Genomic DNA, 16295 nt, shown 5'->3' with positions numbered 1-16295 from the left:
CATTTTTATTTAAGCTCTTAATGAGCGAACACGTCAATATTAACTGAAGGTCGAATAATCCGCTTACCGAATATCCTCTTAAATCATTTAATAATTTCGAAAATACATACCTTATATTTTCATACTTATTCAACGTCATTTGGTTAGGGAAAAAGATATGTGGTAAAGTCAAATTTCTAAGCTGATTTAAAACCCAAGTCATGGCTTGGGTTTGAAATAATTTAATAATGATGTTTTTAATTCCCAAAACCCAGTCATGATTTTTAAAGAATTTGAGAAAATATATTTTTTAAACCCTTTAAGCAGGGATAATATCGAGTTTTTCTTTTAACATGTATATTGTATCGATTAGTTACATAGGATTTTATATAAAAAAAAACTAGCTGCCCACGCTGACTTTGCAATTGGCAAAAGTTTTTTTTAAGGAAATCCCGTTCAAAGTACAATCTAAGCCAACTAGAAACCAACTATACATAAAATTTCATCAAAATCGATCCAGCCATTTAGGGGAGTTCAGTGGTACACATACAGAAGAACTACATATATACATAAACGTATAGAAAAATGATTTATTTACAGTCAGAAATATAGCTCTATCTTTATATTTCTGTCTATAAATAGCTTTAAATAGCACAAAGACAAAAACTTCATCGTGTTTTAAGATCTTAATAAATTCGTTAAATATTATTCAAACAATTCTTATTATAACATGGTTTAGTTTCACATTTCAGTTTTAATAGGCGTAAAAATATTTGGTAGTAACATCAACGCAAGACAAATGAGAGTGTCGCATCTCAAAACCTCTTAGAGAGAACTGTGTCTCCACTAATTACATTGTAGCTAGCGTTAAGGACTTAGGCCTCATTCATTGCGGGCTACTAATGTGAATATACTTTTCGTATCATGTGACTGTTTTAATACCTATATTTTGCACGGAATTATGTCTTATTGATTTTTATCAATTGCGTCGTTAAAATATCCTCTCTGATCCGATCCGTGCTGGAGACGGCCATCACAGCGGCTACAGTAGTAAGGGCTCCTACATAATCCGGTTGAGGGGGAGAGGGGTCGCTTGGCCCCAAGAATGCCTGATTTATCATATAGAAATTAATCCTTCACAATTGAAATATTTTTTTTTTATTAAATATTATAAATTTCATTACACATATCATAGGTATATTAGTACACGTGACAGAAGTATTTTTTTTTATGGTAGACATAGACAATGGCGCTTTGAGAAATATCAACCATTCCTTACATTGCTAATGCGCCAACAACCTTGGAAATTAAGATGTTATATCCCTTGTGCCTGCATTTACACTGGCTCACTCATCCTTCAAATCTGAACACAACAATACTTAGTAATGCTGTGTGGCGTTAGAATATCCTATCCAGACAGGCTTGCACAAAGCCCTACCACCAAATAAACGTTTAGCGTAGCGTCAGAAAAAAGTAAAATAAAACAATTTAAAACGGAAATTGTTTTACAAAAAAGAGATACATTTTAAATTGTTACAAATAACGTTATTTTAAATACTGAAACGCAACGTTAACTTTTCAATATTATCTAATTTTAAGCAAAAAATAAAAATTCTATTTACACAGCATAAAACATTTACGTAAAACGTTTCTGACGTGACAGATAAATACCACTTTTCATTGCGTTTGTACAATCGCAGTAAAGAGCATGTCTATCCGTCTCTTTCAAGATATCTGCGTCCCTAATGAAATTCTACTCGGCTGGCACAACATTAACGTGTAATAGCAGATATAACAAACATACTTTTCAATTAAAATTATCGCAGTAATCCTTAGTGAGCCATTTAGTGTATTTCGCAATTTAGTTTATTAAAAACAAACGCAGGTGACTGATGTTCCAATGTTTTCTACAATTGAGATAATCTGTTATATGTTTTTTTTTATTGTGAGAAAGCTAACAATCATGCACTGATTAGCTACAGACAGTATAAGTGATATAAACTTGTATTTCTAAAACGTCAATGCACCGGCAACCAAAGGATCATTGCAATAGCAGACAGACAGACGGACGGACGGACGGACGGACGGACGGACAGACAGACAGACAGACAGAAAGCAAACAGACATGACGAATCTATAAGGGTTCCGTTTTTTGCCATTTGGCTACGGTACCCTAAAAAAGCGTGGACTTAGTATTTATTTATTTCTAGGCAGGATATATATAAAAATATAATTGTACTTTACTGTCATGTTATGTAATTGAAATGGTGGAAACGGTTTTTCTTGGTACAACTTACTTTCAGAACCGATTCAAAAGTGATTTTATTCCTACATAAATAAAAAATATTTTGATTTTGTGTTTATTATTCAATTTTATAATATATTAATATTCATATTTACGTTAGTGTTATAATTATAAAAAAAATGTTTATACTTTTATAATCAAATGTGTCGCAATTGTTCAATCGTTGATTGCTATGAGTTCGCTTGATATAGATATACAGATATTACTACAGACTTCTCATAAAATAACGAGGATAGCTGGATAAATAAATCGATAAATAAAGTAATGTAAGACCGAGTTGATGATGTGAAGACTTCCTAAACGATTGAGGCCATGATGACTAATCCCTACAGAGACTTCCAACTGCTCAGGAGATACGACTATTCTCTCCCAATTCCCTCTTTTGTATCAATATCAATTAACAATTTCGTACCACATATTATGAATCAAAGTCCGTTGCGTCTGTGTCTATATCTCTTTGAAAGCGATAATTAAAACTATAGAACGGATGCGCATACAGTTTTCACTAATGGACGAAGTGATTCATGAGAAATGAGAAGACTAAAGCGTATAATATTTTTTTAAAGAATAAATTGTGTCTGCGACTTTCTACATCACTGGGTGGCCCGTAAACCATTGCGCCATTGACGCTTCTGAATAATTAATTACAGTTTAGTGTAAATTGGCTGAAATATGACGATGATTATTGTAGTATGAACGTGTCAACTAAGCTTTACTGGCGTGTGCTGGCTCGACTACTAAATTTACCAATAAGAATTACGAGTGTTTAATGTACTCGATCCTTATTCTATCCGTTCGCGACTGGCAGCTAGTAAAAATATAAACAGCCGTTCACACTCTATAATTTAACTCGATAAATGTAGGTTAGAATATTTATAGGTAAAGTTCGTAGCGTGTCAAATCCCACTTGATGTCGATACAAATAAGTATCTAACGGCAAATCGAGTACACGAGACATGCAAGATCGGTGCGACCTATATACGCTGCCATACTACAATATTATTGGGTTTTTATTAGTTTCAGCGCCTTATCGATGTAGGCGTAGTTAAAATGTAATGAGCATATAAGTTTCGTGGAAAACGTTTAGCCTTTTATTGGCTCTTATTGGATAGACGCACATAATACTAAAATATCAAAAGTCGTATAATTTCACAACATGTACAAAATGTAAATTTCCCGCTGCTGGGGTAAGGTCTCCCCTTCCTTTTAGGAGAAGGTTAGGAGCATATTCCAATACGCTGCTCTAATAAGGTTGGTGGATTCACATGTGACAGAATTTCGTTGAAATTAGACACATGCAGATTTCCTGACGCTGTTTTCCTTCACCGCCGAGCACTAGATGAATTATAAACACAAATTAAGCACATGAAATTTCAGTGGTACTTCTAACCATTGGGCCATCTCGGCTCATTGAATAAGAGCATTTCAAATTATTATTTTCTATTTTAATAAAAAAACATGTGTAAGAAGTATATTAAAATTAAAAAAATATAACTACACATCTTGATAGATATGTACATTATAAACTATAATATATAAATGACAAATAAAATTAATAACATTGCAGTCTATCTTTGAAGGTCATATGATTAATTATAAAATTGTACATACGTTCGCATGTACTCACGTCTATTTTAATATTAAACATTTTCATTGAAGTCTCGTCGCGTAATTTAATACGTTTATTCAAGTACAATCCCCTGTGCGTTCCATTGTACGAAGTTTTCATGTTTACTTTATATTAATTGTAGGTTAATAAATGTTTATGATATTCGATTCAACAAATGTTTCAAAATTAGCTTCCTATGGTACAACAATGTATTGAATAATTTATAATATGGTTTTTATAGAGATAAGTCATAACTTAAAGGTTATTTTAAAAGTTTGTGTATTTTATTTATAATTAATGCGTATAGAGTTAATTAAGCATATAAAAACTCATTGACGTTACTAAGATTATAACCTGTGATCTTGGATAAAGGTCTACATTTTCTACCCACAGAGTAATTACAAAGAAATGCAAAACTAATCTTAGCTAATAGAATAGGATATTTCTAATAGGACTTAATAGTACGATTTCTGGTGTACCACCTGTTTCCGTTAAACAAGAAAGAACAACCGTGAATTGATCGGTATTTTTTTTTCAATTTTGTAATGATTTTAAAAAACATTTTTACCTATTTTAAAAGAAAAAAAAATTTTTTTTTGGGTAGCCCGCTACTTGAATGTCTCTTTCTAATTGTGCAATGTCAAATAAATAAACGAGGATTTTAAATAAACAATTTATTAAAAAATAACAATAGTTATGACAGTGACACGTTTGCCTTTAGAATTTGAATATAATAGAAAAAATTTAAGATTGCGTGTGTGTGTGTGTAAAAATATGTATTTGAAAGCGTTAACTTAATACTCACCGATATGAAAACCTCTTCAGCTTGTTGCAATATAGCGATGCGTGACCAGCCGAACTTCTGCATGAGTTTAATCCTTGTGGGGTTATGAACGGTTGCAGAAGGATGTGTTCGGAAGAGCGTAGGAAAACGCGCACGGTCCGATAGAGCTGGCGACGACGCGCCGTAACAGAGCTGCGAAAACAAGAGCACCGATTAATAATTCGATATTATAAAAGGGTCGAAGGTTATAAGTGGAAATCAAAACAGTTTATTGTATTGTACTCAATTAATTTTGGTCAAGATTATTTTTCATAGAGGTTGTTGTTATATCATTACATAATATTATTGATATAACTTTCTCATTTCACCTTCGACCGTTATTCGAAGAAATTAAAAAAAAAAGCTTAAGTTTCAGCCTTTAAATGACACCCACATCTGTGTAAATTCATCAATACAGTCTTCTTAAGGAAAAGATTTTGATCTTATTTCAAAACGCTGCTTTAATGCGAATTGGTTACACGTGGCAACATTTCTATCACGCTGAAAGTTACCAAACTATATCTTCCTTCGCCATTTAACTAAGCAGATAAAAACTCATTGACTCTACCAAGATTATAAACTATGATCTTGGATAAAGGTCTACATTTTCTATCCACAGGGTAAACACAAAGAAATGCAAACTAATCTTAGCTAGATTAAATATTAAATTATCTAGCATAATTTGTTAACAACATGTAGAAGAATAAAAAAGTATTATGTAATATGTTAAATATAATTTTAATTGAAATACAACAGGTATAAGGATTATATTTAATTTAGAGCGAATTTTATTTCAATGAAAGTGCACCACGATCGCTTTGTCTGCTGGATTGTGGGACGTATATGTACATTACTCATCCTGTCTAAACCACTATCTCTTGACTTGTAAAGTGGAGTTAATCTCCCCCAGATGCTCAAGGTACTTCATAAGTAGTTAAATCAGCAGCTTAGAGCATTTTTCTCACTTTAAATCTATAAAATATTATTTTATATAAGTTAAATTTACACGTTATTTGAGATAGTTTTTGAAACGTGCTATGCTAAAAGTTGTTGCAGTATTTTGTGAAACTTAATTTTTTCTCATATATATATGTATAAAAAGTAATTATTACGATATACACATTGTTTGACATTTGGTTGTTCTTTTTTGGTTTATATAATTACTAGCTCTTACCCGCGGCTTCGCTCGCCTAGAATATGAATATATTAACAAATTAACTTAAAATATTACGTTAATGTAAGACCTCTTGGTGAACCACATTGGTGTGTATTGCAGCCCTTAGGGTAGAATATCCAGAAACGCTTAAATGCGAATCGACTCATTTTTCAACTCTTTACAGCCCTTTTTTCCAAATAAAATAGCCTATGTCCTTTCTCAGGCCCTAGGCTATTTGTGTACCAAATTTAATTAAAATCGGTCCAGTAGTTTTGGCGTGAAAGCGAAACAGACAGTCAGAGTTGCTTTCGCATTTATAATATTAATATGGATTTATGTCATAAAGCACAGTTTATATTTTGTAAATAATTGTATGTTACACTATCATGTTGTGTATATCTGTTATTAGTTATAGTAAGTTAGTGTAAGTAATTTTCTCAATATAAAATATAAAATGATTTTTGGCTAGTTAACTTTAGTTTAATAATTGTTATCATTGATAAAGTCTACGTATACGCTATCAATTAAGTAGTTTCTGCTGAGACCAGATTTTATATTATACTAAAAATACTTTTGTATTGTCTAGATAGAAATGCATAATATTATATTGGGGGTTTTTATAGTGAGTTGGAACTTACGTACAAAATATTTTTTTTTTTTAAATAAATACAATAGTTTCCTTTTTTTTTCTTAGCATTCTTCTTGCTTTTATATCCGGTGGTTTTAATTAATTTATATTATTTTTATTACATAACAAACGGACAATTTAACAATATAATCTTTGCTAATAATTTCAGTAAAGATTTGCTAAATTATATTTGGGCAACGATTACTATAAGAAGTCCACGAATTGTAGTTCACAGTGTATTTATTAATCTTATAAAATACTTTAAAAACCATTCTTGTCTTTCATCTACGTCACAAGTGAGTTCTGTCAGCTTACTATTTAAGGACAAGCTTAGACTAGGCATTGATAAATGAAACGCTTGTGTCTTTTATATTTATATTGTGAAAGGAGATTTTCAGAACATCTTTTCGGGCTTTATAAAGACAGATGATCCAATGTTGTTTCTGTAGAATATATCTTAGAAACTTATTTACGTACAAGTTTTAAAAATATTCACAGAAAAATGGGATCAAAAGTTAAAGCAACAACTCAGTAGTAAGCTGTTTTGCTGAATAACTTAACTCTTACCAGCTAGCTGTTCCTGTGCAAGTTTGTTGGATAAATATGAGCTAGATTTTTAGGCAAAACTTGCAGGTTTCCTGACGAGGTTTCCCTTGACCTTCAGCTTGATATAGATTTGTGTGACTTCTCAGATATGAATCCTTTATCTTAGTTTAATATCCGTAGTCTGTCCAATGAGCTATCAGGGAGAGGGTTATTTGAAAGATTTTATTTTTATAATTCAATGTACCTTCACGTGCTACAACATAAAAAGATTAAAATTGTTTGATAATTAAAATTTGACTATTAATTAGTTCTGAGGTTAGTCTTAATAAAGACATAAACTAATAATTATATTATATTAGTATTTTTTATGTAACCAGTAGGCGGACGGGACATAGGCCACCTGATGGTAAATGGTCACCATAACCTATGGACATTGGTGTTGTAAGAAATGTTAACCATTCCCGACATCACGAATGCGTTATCAACCTTGGCAGCTAAGGTGTTATATCCGGTGTGTCTGTAGTTACACCGGCTCAGGGTGAGTGAGCCAAAACCCGAACTCAACAACACTATCAGAGTATTTTATTTTATATATTAGTAAAGTTTAAGCATCCGCAACTTCGTATGTAAAATACTCACTTCATTTAAGACGACTGGAGGGTATTAAGCGTACGTCGACCAAATCCCTTATAACTAATCTTATAAATAACTTGTCTGGTGAAAAATCCAGAGCTCTTTATACCATAGACATGTTAAGAATTTAAAATCTCTATCATCCAATCAGAGGAATACAATCTAAAAACAATTAAACAACTGACCAATAGTATTAGTAATAATAGTAGTTTTAGTGTAGAAATTATTTATAATAATGTTATAATCGTGAAAGTAAATCTGTTGCTCTATCACGGCCAAACCCCTGAACAGACTTTGATGAAATTTGGTATTAAGCAAGGTTGAACCCCAATTAAAGACATATTTGACTTTTATATCTAACACTTGATAATCAATCCCTAAAACGCAAGTAAAGCCGCGGGTGACAGCTTGTTTATTATAAACTAGCGACCCGCACCGGCTTCGCACGTGTGCAGTGCTAATACTACTACAGAATATTCTATACTACAGAATGTTCACAGTTTTTCACTCATTAGACAATACAAACCGCTATGTCCCTGCGTTTTAAATCTGTAATATCTTCGAAAATATTTATTTAAATTACATGCTGTAAAAGGCCATATTGATTTATATTAAATTCACAGTGAATTTAAAGCACTTAATTGGATAAGAATTAATGCTGTATTGCTTGAAATCGAAAATAAGCCATTATTTATCGTAAAAAGTAAGGGATAAAAAATGGTTAGTGTGGGTTATCCCTAACAGATAGACATATACCATCGCGTACTTCTTTGAAGATCTTTTAAGGTGTAGAGTATATATACAAATAGTACATTACTTTGATCTATCTCGCAGGGTTTATTATTATTATTAAAAAATGTGTTTATTTATGACATTACTTCAGAAACCTTTAGAATTATCAGTGTTTCTCTACTATATTGTGCATTTATTATACATATAAACCTTCCTCTTGAATCAATCTATCTGTTAAAAAAACCGCATCAAAATCCGTTGTGTAATCTAAGCATACATAGGGACAGACAGCGGTAGGCGACTTTGTTCTATACTGTGTAATGATGATGATTGGTATCAGTGTTTTATAAGTTTCCTTATGATTGATCGTTTAATGACGTCACATTCTACTTATCAATAATAAATACATACATAATATTTATATATACTAATTATTTAATACATTTAACTAAATAATAATGTATCATACAGCCTTATAAAAATCATGTTTATTTGATCTCTGCATAAATAATCCACTTTTTGAAATAACACACACTTGAAATTCTAAGGCGTGTAAAAATAAATTATAAATGTTACCTAGTTATTATAGAAGTATGTGCTATAATTATATAAATCTTCGTTATCTATGAATTATGTTAAAGATATATTTAAATATAGAGTACTATATTCTTAGAAAAATAATGTTAGCGAAACCGTAATAGCTTATAAGTATAATATTTACAGTTACTTCAGTAGTTATATTTTAAAACGTTATTCAAGCTTAGCGTGCACGTTCACAAGTAAATTATATAATATTCCTTTCGTATTTTATATAAGACCATAATTACATATTCATAAAGGTTAATACTTTAATAGAACATCAAAGACGCAATTTTAGCTAAAAAGGTATCGTTAATAGCCCATACTTATTTACCTTTTCTGGCAACGACCAATTTCAGCGAAGAGGTTTGGGTCCGTACGTTAAAACGGGTACTTATTTTGTTAGAGATTTTAGAAAAAAAAAAAAATGTAAAGTTATATTATTTTACGTAAAGATTATCACTGCTATGTTAATAAAAAGTGTACTAACGAAACTGTTAACAAAAAGTACATTTCGTTAATTTAAATATCTATAATTATAAATATTTACGACTTTTTGACAACCCGTGCTTATAATTAAAAACGTTAGGCTTAAAATTCGAACATCTATTTATAGGAGTTCGTCGGTGGTAGGCAGAATTTTATTTCACTTTAGCTTCCACGCTGCACAGTATAAATAAAAGTTATTTCATTTACGAAAGAGTGAAAAGAAAAGTCGCTATTATTCTCATATTATTATCATTTCAGTTTACTAGACGAGTTTTTCTCAAAAAATATTAAATTCGTTACAGATGGCGACTTCGTGGTATAACTTAAAATATTGAACGAAAAGAAAACCCAGCTTAAGTTAAATGAGTTTCAAACAATTTTAACATTCCCGCATAAATTAATTATTAATAATTCTTAGACTTCATTGAATAATTCTAAAACATATTTATCGAGGTATATCTGTCTGGAAAGCAATTATAAAGCTATTGTCATTCAAATAAGTAGAGTGAAATCCAACAAAGTTTCAAGTTTTCTTTGTTCGACATCCAGATAATAGCTGGCTTTTGAGTATTGAAAATAATATTACTCGAGGAAGTAATTCTATTTTAGTGAAATTATTATTTTCATCTATTTCATTATTAAGTACAAAAAGATCATTCGCGATTGAAATTTTTAAAGCGAATTTGTAATTATTTTTTTGTAAATAATTGTTGATGATTGAATTTATTTCAATACTGGTAGTCCAATTATAATAAACACCAAAGTTCTTGGTGGATTTTTTAATATTAGTTCATTGACCCACAGTATTTTGTTTTTGTATGTTCAGCTTATTATTATTTAGTACTTTAATTATAAAAGTACTTGACCTCCTTGATTTTAATTTACTTCTATTAGCACATCGACTTGCTGCGTTCAAAGTATTTAGGTACTTTATTCAAATGACAATATTATAATTGTTACCATCGAACTGATTACACGATGAAGTCAGGAAAGGGATACAACTGGACGTTTTTAGTTGTTTTTAGTATGATTTGTATTGTTATTACTCAGAATTAATTTCCTGTAAGTGTATATAGAAATGAGTACAGATAGAAAAATAAATAAATTAGAGTTTTTTTTCACTATCTATGAATAAAATACTTACAACCATGAGGTTCCACATTTTGGCTGCCTCTGCAACTGTCGTGCAGACGGTGGAACATCCCGCGAGTAGCAACAACTTCTGCGGCGGATTGTACAGTAAATTGTACATAACACTCGCACCGAGACCGGGTTCACACTGTTGAAAAGGTTTAAAATTAGCATAATATATAATTAATACACATATTTTATTTGCTTTTGTAAATTAACTTTTGATATGACTCACATGTGTATTATGTACGTATACTTTAAGTTTTAATTAATTTATGTTTATAAACTTGAAAAAAATTACACTTCAGTTGGATTATGTATTCGATTATTTAGTAACAACGCAGTGTGCGTGTATTTGTTTATTTAATAATGTTTATGTGTCCACGTCTTCATGTCATGTCCAGCGTTAAATGGCTTTGATTAATAATGCGTAGTTAGGACGTTCTAGCGATAGTCACAGTTGATCACGATTCCTGTTAATTATTCACACCAGTGCCACCACACAGACACTAACTGCTAATTACAATTTGTAAATAATTGAGCAGATATTTCGTTTGGTGCCTAGTCTTTTGAATGATTCGACGAAATTAAATACCTATCTATGTTTTAGTTGTATATTACTCTTATAGAGTTCATGAAAAGAAAAAGGTATGTAATACAGTCTGTAAATTTTCCACTGCTGGGCTAAGATCTCCTCTCCCTTATAGGTAGTTAGCTCTCCTCTAGCTTATTCCACCACGCTGCTCCAATGCGGGTTGATGGATACACATGTGACAGAATTTCGTTTTCTGACGAATCAGACTATTCACCTGCAGGTTTCCTCACGATGCTTTCCTTCTTTGCCGAGCACGGTATGAATTTTAAACACAAATTAAGCACATGAAAATTCAACGGCAAACCCAGGCATGCTTGCCTGGGCTTGAACCCGCAAACATCAGTTAAGATGCACGCGTTCTAACCACATCTCGGCTCCTCAGTCCAGTATCATTCCATTTATATTCATATGTAATGTAAATGGAATGTTAGAAACGTTTCCGTTTTATATTTCCTTCATTTAGTCCCTCAATAATTTCATATTAAGATGAAAAATCCAATATTTTACCATTACAATCTATAATCACATATTATTTTGAATATAATGTTAAGTACATACTATACGTAATAAATGACGAATTAAGGTCTGTTACCAGAATTTCTCGGCATATCCTATGTAATTTTCCTGTTATCTTGTGTTTAAACTGTTCTTTCTCCCAATTATATAATCGGATAAATAATTTACTAGTCAGTAGTAATTGACTCGAGATAAAACTGTTGATTAATCCTCACATTTGAAGTTTTTATTCTGGTGTCAGCGAATTGCTTACACGATATACTTTCTGCTAATTTTATTCGCGTGATAACTTGACTTTTTTTAATGACTAACTAAATATATAATTATTTATGAAATTTTACTGTAATTTGAGTTCTTAAATAAAATATAATAAAGAGACTCATAAATATTCTTTATTAAACTACAGTGTAACGAATATAGTATAATTGTATTAACTAAGATGACTTTGTATTTTTAAATGTTGAAAAAGAGTAACTACAGAGTTTCTTGCCGGTTCTTCTCGGTAGAATTTGCATTTCGAACCGGTGGTATCTTGACTTACTATAGTTTGTTAAATGACGATACAAAAGTGCTTGTAAAAGTCTACTTGAATAAAGTAAATTTTTTATTTTGATTTTGATTTTGAATGGAGACGTCAAAGATACGTTATTGATACGAATGATTAATATATGTAATGCCTTAGGAAAAATAAAACCAAAACTTATCGGATTTTTTTAAAATAAAAATAACGATTTATCGTCGAGGAAAGAATGAATGATTCATTTTAACTTCACAAAATATACTCGAAAATATCTTGTTAACTTGCATGTTCGACATAAATGTAAATATTCATGCCACGACGTCCAATCCTCGAGGACTAGCCAACTGCGCTGAAGATACTAAGGTGCGCAAGTGTGTGCGCGTGTATATATTCTGTATCTACACCTACACTCTCAATTCCAACACTTTCACAATATCATGTAACAGCAATTCGGCATAGAGATCACGTGCATGACCGTTTTACATACTTTTTATCATTAGGAAGATTTCATTAACATTCTAATCATGATCCTTACTGACTTTTTGTACGAAATATTTGTCATATTAAAGACATATGCCAATAACGATAATAAACTATAGTTTATACAACATATGGTTATGGAAATGATTTGTTCCAATGACGTAGACAATCACAATAAAAAAATTATTAAAATTCAACGAATGATAATAATCACGGCGGCTAATATCTTATTATTTTTTTACAAGATTCCAAAAGACTTTAAAGTATTCAAAAAAACTAAACTACTATTTATCGCCTGACCTAGATAGATTGAATGGTTTTCGAATTTTGCACAGAACAGCGAAAAAACAGACAATGGAGCTTTATTAAAGGGGTTCCGCTGCGGATGAGAACCAAAAATTGGGGAGTTCATTTTAGTTCCAACTCTGAAATGTTAGATCTGCGTAATAAATATACTTGTTAGTTTTTTGTTTAGTTTAGTTTAAAAATTTGAATTGTTATTTTATATTTTCCTCTTTTGTTTTGTTTTTTTTTTATTGGCTTGTTTCCAGTGTCCAGGGTATCCATCTGTCTGCGCATCATATATTAAATTCGGTTGGCGACTTAACCGTGAAGTAAGATGGATTATCCGGATGATTAATTAGCCTTGTTCTACAAAATTATATCGATCATATATGTTTGTGTATAAATTTAAATTTAAATTTCAGTAAGGCTGATGACCAAAATTGGTCAATAAGTGGTCAAGGTCACTTTTTTATAACTCACGTCCATTTCTTCTCCACAGTCATGCCTGATGTGATGCAGTCAAAGAAGAACGTGCCTATTCACTCTTGTATTAAAAATATTTGGATTATAATGCTCAGGAAACATACAATAATATAAAATGTATTAATTTTTATTGACCATATAAATTCCGAAGGATGGAATAGCCAAGGAACAAGTGAAAAAAAAAACAGTATGATGTAATGCCCTCGGTAAGATAGATCGATCGCACATTTAAAAACGAATATTTTGTCAAATCACAATCTATGCTATAACGACTGATAAATTATAAAAAAAACACACTTCAATTAATTCCACGTCGTAAGGGAATTGAAAAGATGTTTTAATTAAAAAAACCTTTTTACTTCAACCTGTATTAATTGGATATTAAAAATTCAGTTTAGCTTGTCAGAATGAGCCGTCAAGCCTTTGAAAGGGCCGGCTTAAATAATTAATGTAGGCTTATTATAAAAGAATGACGGACGACATAAGTCTGTTTATACAAAACGTAATAAAATTTTGGAAAGTAATTCATAAAAAATAATATTTTTATTTTTCTTTTTCGATTTTTTTATGTGTGTATTAGTAGGTCCCTACATGGATTCAATTGGAAACTGTCGCTGGAACTGGGATATAAATTATTTTTCCCAGGCGAAGTTAGGACAATTAGATTATGTATATAAAAAGGCCCAACATGTTTGTTAACTGTGTTAACAAAACATACATATATTTCTTATTCATTATAATTAAAAATTGAAATTAAGAAAATTAAGAGGCAAATCTATTGAAGCTTCAAGTACTCGTTACCCCTATTAGCATTTCACCCTCGATATTCAATATTAAACGAATGAAATCGTCAATTTTGTCCCGAAGTTAAAATGTATAAATTGGGAAATCACTTCGAATCGGATCTGAAATTCTATCCAATAAAATTTCTTCCGCGAGCGATTCATAAATTTTCAATAATTAAATCGAATGTCAAGCTCACCCTTGCTATATCATGAACCAATATTGTAGTTCTTTAGCGTGAAATAAATTCGTCTAAAACACGGTCGACATTCGCCGTTTTAGCAATCTGTTGAGTGGCGTATCCCAGGATATCGTTAAGTTTAATGGATTAGGCTCGTCATTCAAACGACTGACATGACTGTGGACGTGAGTTACGTTGATTATAATTATAGTAAAGATTTGTGAGAGGAATTGAAAACGGAACCGTCAATAATAAATTTTCTTGGGAATAAGTTTTATGCTTACCTTGCTATCGTTGCTGTGAAGAAGTAATTTGAAGCCCGACAGAAGGTCCGATCTTGCGTTGACATCAGCTAACGCCAATTCAGCGGCTGGCTTACACGCTTGCCCGCCCTGCCATCCCCCCTCGCCCTCCATGGGAAATATACCTCCAATATGCAAGTCATCATCACGCTTCCCTTCGCTGTATTTACAGAGTCCACTCAATAGAAGCAGCAAGACCGCACAGCCGCAGCCTCGAACACGCGTCACGCTCACAACACACTTGGCAACAACGAATAATTGCACTACAGCATTTACTAATAACGACTTAATATCGCGAAACAATTTACTAGTTCGAAATTCAAACACATTCACAGTCGCTTTTAATTTGACTAGCGGACGCTTTGGAAAATTAAAGTTCGCACGCGCCCGCGGGAGTGAGGCTTCGTGTAAATATGATATCACCCGTAGAAATAGTAGATATAGCCTAATAAGCGTGAAATTTTTTATAAAACGTGGTATCGAGGGCGGGTCGAGGGGCGTGTGGTGCCGGGCGGGCCCCGCCGGCGGCTCGCGACCCCCGGCGCCCTGCAGGGTCATCGCTCGCGGCGGGGACATGCTGTCATTGTTCACCTTTCTCATTTTCCATCCTCTGTCCTGTAACAAGTGACGTTGATAACTTTAAAAGTTAAAACTTTGTTATAACAAACATTGTCTTTTATCAAATATATTCAGCTTAAATATAGGTAGCTAGCTCCACCACCAATAAAGTCACCGCGTTAGGTTAATTATTATTTGGTTTAGAATTAATACGAACACACCTCAAAATAAACTAATATTTAATTTAACATGAAGATGAACTTTATGTGTCGAGTGTCGGAAATGGGTTCATGTGAATTGACGTATTTGTACCAGTCGCATTCGGTTTCCCTTTAAATAATTCAGGCGGCCCGCAAGTTCTGTCTCAAAATAACACGGTACTTTTAGCTTAAACCAAATATAGATATATATGTTCGTTCAAACTGAAACTGGATTTGAGTTGAGTTAACATTCCCCCTATATTGACAAAGTTCACCCATTGTCAAAGAGAACAATCACGAAGCGACTTCGATAATATCTATGTTCGGCAATAACAAGATATTTGGTCAAACAGAAGTCTGAAGATATTCTACTCCGGCAATAAAGGGGCTTAACGTAGATGTGCTATTAGATAACAACTCTATTGTTAGTTTTCGTGTCAACATACATTACAAAGAAACAGTATATATCATTTTTAATGTTTTGTTTTTACAAATAATGGTTTCAAAAATGTGTAACAAAAAATGTATTACAAAAGAGAGCTTAGTTCTATAAGGGATTCCAGTCGCTATATAATTTGTAATATTAGCTAATCTTTATATTGTTGTCTGTGTAGAAATGGTAAAAATAATAAGTAATATGTATGTTCGCATAAAAAACTTTTCTATCAATCTTAAAGAAATGCCTGAGAATAACCGGCGAAAGAAAACCATCGGGTGTTTGTCCTTTTCACACATAATACTTATGGTTTACAATAGGGTAACGAATGAGTAGGTTTCAGTAA

The 16295-nt window shown here is 31.9% G+C and overlaps 1 protein-coding gene across 1 annotated transcript in view; it reads right to left on the bottom strand.

The window, feature by feature from the left end:
* Positions 1–15355, bottom strand: part of LOC125072488 (gamma-aminobutyric acid type B receptor subunit 1) — a 76948-nt gene extending 61593 nt beyond the window's left edge. The window contains exons 1-3 of the mRNA XM_047683145.1: positions 14738–15355; positions 10624–10758; positions 4699–4869 (exon numbers count right to left, since the gene is read on the bottom strand). Coding sequence (XP_047539101.1) covers positions 4699–4869; positions 10624–10758; positions 14738–15355 — 924 coding nt within the window. The remainder of the gene's footprint in view (positions 1–4698; positions 4870–10623; positions 10759–14737) is intronic.
* Between the last annotated feature and the right edge of the window lie 940 nt (positions 15356–16295).

This window comes from Vanessa atalanta, chromosome 2 (assembly GCF_905147765.1).
Source record: "Vanessa atalanta chromosome 2, ilVanAtal1.2, whole genome shotgun sequence".
Taxonomy (NCBI): Eukaryota; Metazoa; Arthropoda; class Insecta; order Lepidoptera; family Nymphalidae; genus Vanessa; species Vanessa atalanta.
Note: the sequence above shows the minus strand (reverse complement) of the source record. Positions and strands in the feature narration are given on the sequence as shown.